Source organism: Zingiber officinale, chromosome 11A (assembly GCF_018446385.1).
Source record: "Zingiber officinale cultivar Zhangliang chromosome 11A, Zo_v1.1, whole genome shotgun sequence".
Taxonomy (NCBI): Eukaryota; Viridiplantae; Streptophyta; class Magnoliopsida; order Zingiberales; family Zingiberaceae; genus Zingiber; species Zingiber officinale.
The window spans coordinates 53,055,901-53,058,276 of record NC_056006.1 but is presented as its reverse complement, the minus strand read 5'-3'; the positions used below and the strand labels follow the sequence as shown (position 1 = coordinate 53,058,276).

The following is a 2,376-nucleotide window of genomic DNA, read 5'->3' as shown; positions in this document are numbered from 1 at the left end:
GTCAAGATAAACTAATACCTAATTACACTACGACCTTCTAATGGTTTGTTCCTTTTCCATTTTGGTCGTGAGCTACTGTTTATAATTTATAAGGTACTGATAACATCATCTTCTGTATGTGACACCACATACTATGTTATCTACAATATAAATTAAATGAACAACTACAAACAAATGTAGACAATTAGACCAAATGTGATTCTTTATTCATAATAAATGTTTACAAAGCTTAGGCTTTCAGTATACACTCCAACACGGGAGAGTGAGGCCACCCAAGATGCCAGCAAGACTAGACAGGAAAGGAAGTGCTACTCCAATGAAGAACGAGATGAAGCCATAAAATACTCGGAAGCCAGATCGAACCCAAATCGAGCAGGGTCGATTTGTTTGGCTTGTATAACCTTCTTCAAAGTTGTCAAAAATAGGCATGGAGTATATCTGAAAACTGCTGAGGCAGTTAAACACAACAAAGAGGAATGTTGTTGCTAGAAGCCCTCTTGGGATATCATGGCTGTGATATATATAAAGGGCATTTAGTATTCCTCCTTGAGGCATCTGGAAAACATATAAAGGTGTAAGAGACAAATCATAATTCAAAATATCTTTTAACAAGATGCAATATTCATTATCGACTGGCATACTTACTAGGCTACCATAAGCCCAGAAGCCTCCAATGGCAATAGGGAATAAACACATTGCTATTAGAAGATAGGCGACCTTGGCTCCCCTCCACATTGGAACATGTGCAGGGTGTTTGAAAATTGATGCCATTGTTGCCTGGAAACCAAGATATAACAATTTCTATAAGGCAGTAAAGAGGGTAAAGAATCTGTACCTTTCAATCCCACCACACTTTTACTAAAAAACTAGAAGCAATGTGACTGAAGCAACAAGAGCTCCATCTGTTCAAAATATTACTTGAGATCAGGAACTAAATACCTGGATTTCTAAAACAAGATTGTGTCCCTTGAATGCAAATGCTATTATTCCAAAAGCATTCAAGATAAAAAAAGCAGCGGAACAAAAGGAAGATGAGGGCAGTGGTTGATAGGAGATGGAAGGGGGTCTTTCTTGGCTAACAGACAGTACCAGGAAAACGAACTCTAGAGGGTGGAATTAGGCATCGAAAACTGAATTAAAAAAAACCCGAGAGGGTGGAAATTAAATTACAAAAACCTGGAGGCGGTGGAGAAGTCGAAGAGCTTGCCGCGGCCGGAGAAGATGATGAGGGAGAGTTCGACGTTGCAGAGAACAGAGAGCTCGTAGGCCTTCTTCAGCAGCCCGGCCTTCCTCTTGGAGAAGGTCACCTGCCTATTGATCTTGTTCTCTATTCTCCTCACCTCAACCCTCCCCCGCCCCATCCTCAACCTTTAGCAATCAGACGATTAAGAAGAATGAAAAGAGGAAACGAGAGGTTTTGAAGATGACCGTGTACCCAGCGAGCGAAGAGGCCGAGAAGGAGAAAATGAAGCATGGAGAGCCCTTTATGCCTGTAATTTTAGGGTTTTAGCAGACAGACACATTATTCTCCTTTATGCTCGTACTGCCCTCGATCAAGTAAGAATAATTTTTCTTTTTTGATTGTAGCTGCTATAATAAAAAGTATTTTTGAAATGAAAAATATAGAGGTGTCGGTTTGACTTTTTTTTTTAAGAACAAAAGGGAAAATCGTTTGACAAAGAACCTAATGATAAAGTGGACTATATATTATATATAATCGTTTAATGTTCTCTGGGTTTGTTTCAGATATAATGATCGTAAAAGATTGAATCTAGTTTTTAAGGTAGAATTAATACTTGCAAAGTCTTTTTGTATGATATATATATAGACCCGTAAAGGGATTTGGATAACCTCAATTTCACGTCTTAGGGCTATAAGATGACTTAGGAGGTCGTAAAATCATCTAAAAAAACTAATGAAATAGGTAACATCGAATCTGGGACGAAGTCATAAGATCATCTAGCCTAGATGAGACATGGGACTATTGCATCCTCCGAGCTCAATTAGTAATGAGTCTTGGTTCGCGAGAAAATCGTCTACCTCCAAAATTAATCAGACAAAGCTCAGACATTACACGAGCAATGACATTTTGTGAAGGTTAATAGCTGGGCAAATCTCCTTTGGCAGAGGTCTCATAGCTGCACCGCAATGCAGCAAAGAGTGAGCTCTCTGCCTCTGCCAAAGAAGAGACTGCCCAGCGATGCACCGTCACTTTGTGTCTCCGAAATCGACCTCCATCTCGATGACGTTCCAAAACCAGTTCATCTCCCTACTTATAGCCAGTCCTGCCACATAAAACTTCAGCATATCTGCAGCATAATTCCTTGGGTTCTCTGAAACATGTTCGATTATGTTTACTAGAGCATATTCTTGCAA

General features: G+C 39.6%; 1 protein-coding gene across 1 annotated transcript; it reads right to left on the bottom strand.

The window, feature by feature from the left end:
• Positions 1-237: 237 nt before the first annotated feature.
• LOC122031395 (lysine histidine transporter-like 8) lies at positions 238-1,361 on the bottom strand. Its single transcript, XM_042590510.1, has 4 exons — positions 1,177-1,361; positions 940-1,075; positions 646-777; positions 238-555 (listed from the first exon to the last, which is right to left on the bottom strand). Exons 1-4 carry the CDS (start codon positions 1,359-1,361, stop codon positions 238-240), a joined length of 771 nt encoding a protein of 256 aa, XP_042446444.1.
• Between the last annotated feature and the right edge of the window lie 1,015 nt (positions 1,362-2,376).

Bases quoted from the DNA above. Each gene is read 5' to 3' on its own strand.
- LOC122031395 (XM_042590510.1), bottom strand. From the start codon at position 1,361: ATGGGGCGGGGGAGGGTTGAGGTGAGGAGAATAGAGAACAAGATCAAT. The intron at 778-939 runs GTATTTAGTTCC...CTTGGTTTCCAG, and splicing joins ATCTTGTTTTAGAAATCCAG to GCAACAATGGCATCAATTTT. The intron at 556-645 runs GTAAGTATGCCA...TATGTTTTCCAG, and splicing joins TCTGGGCTTATGGTAGCCTA to ATGCCTCAAGGAGGAATACT.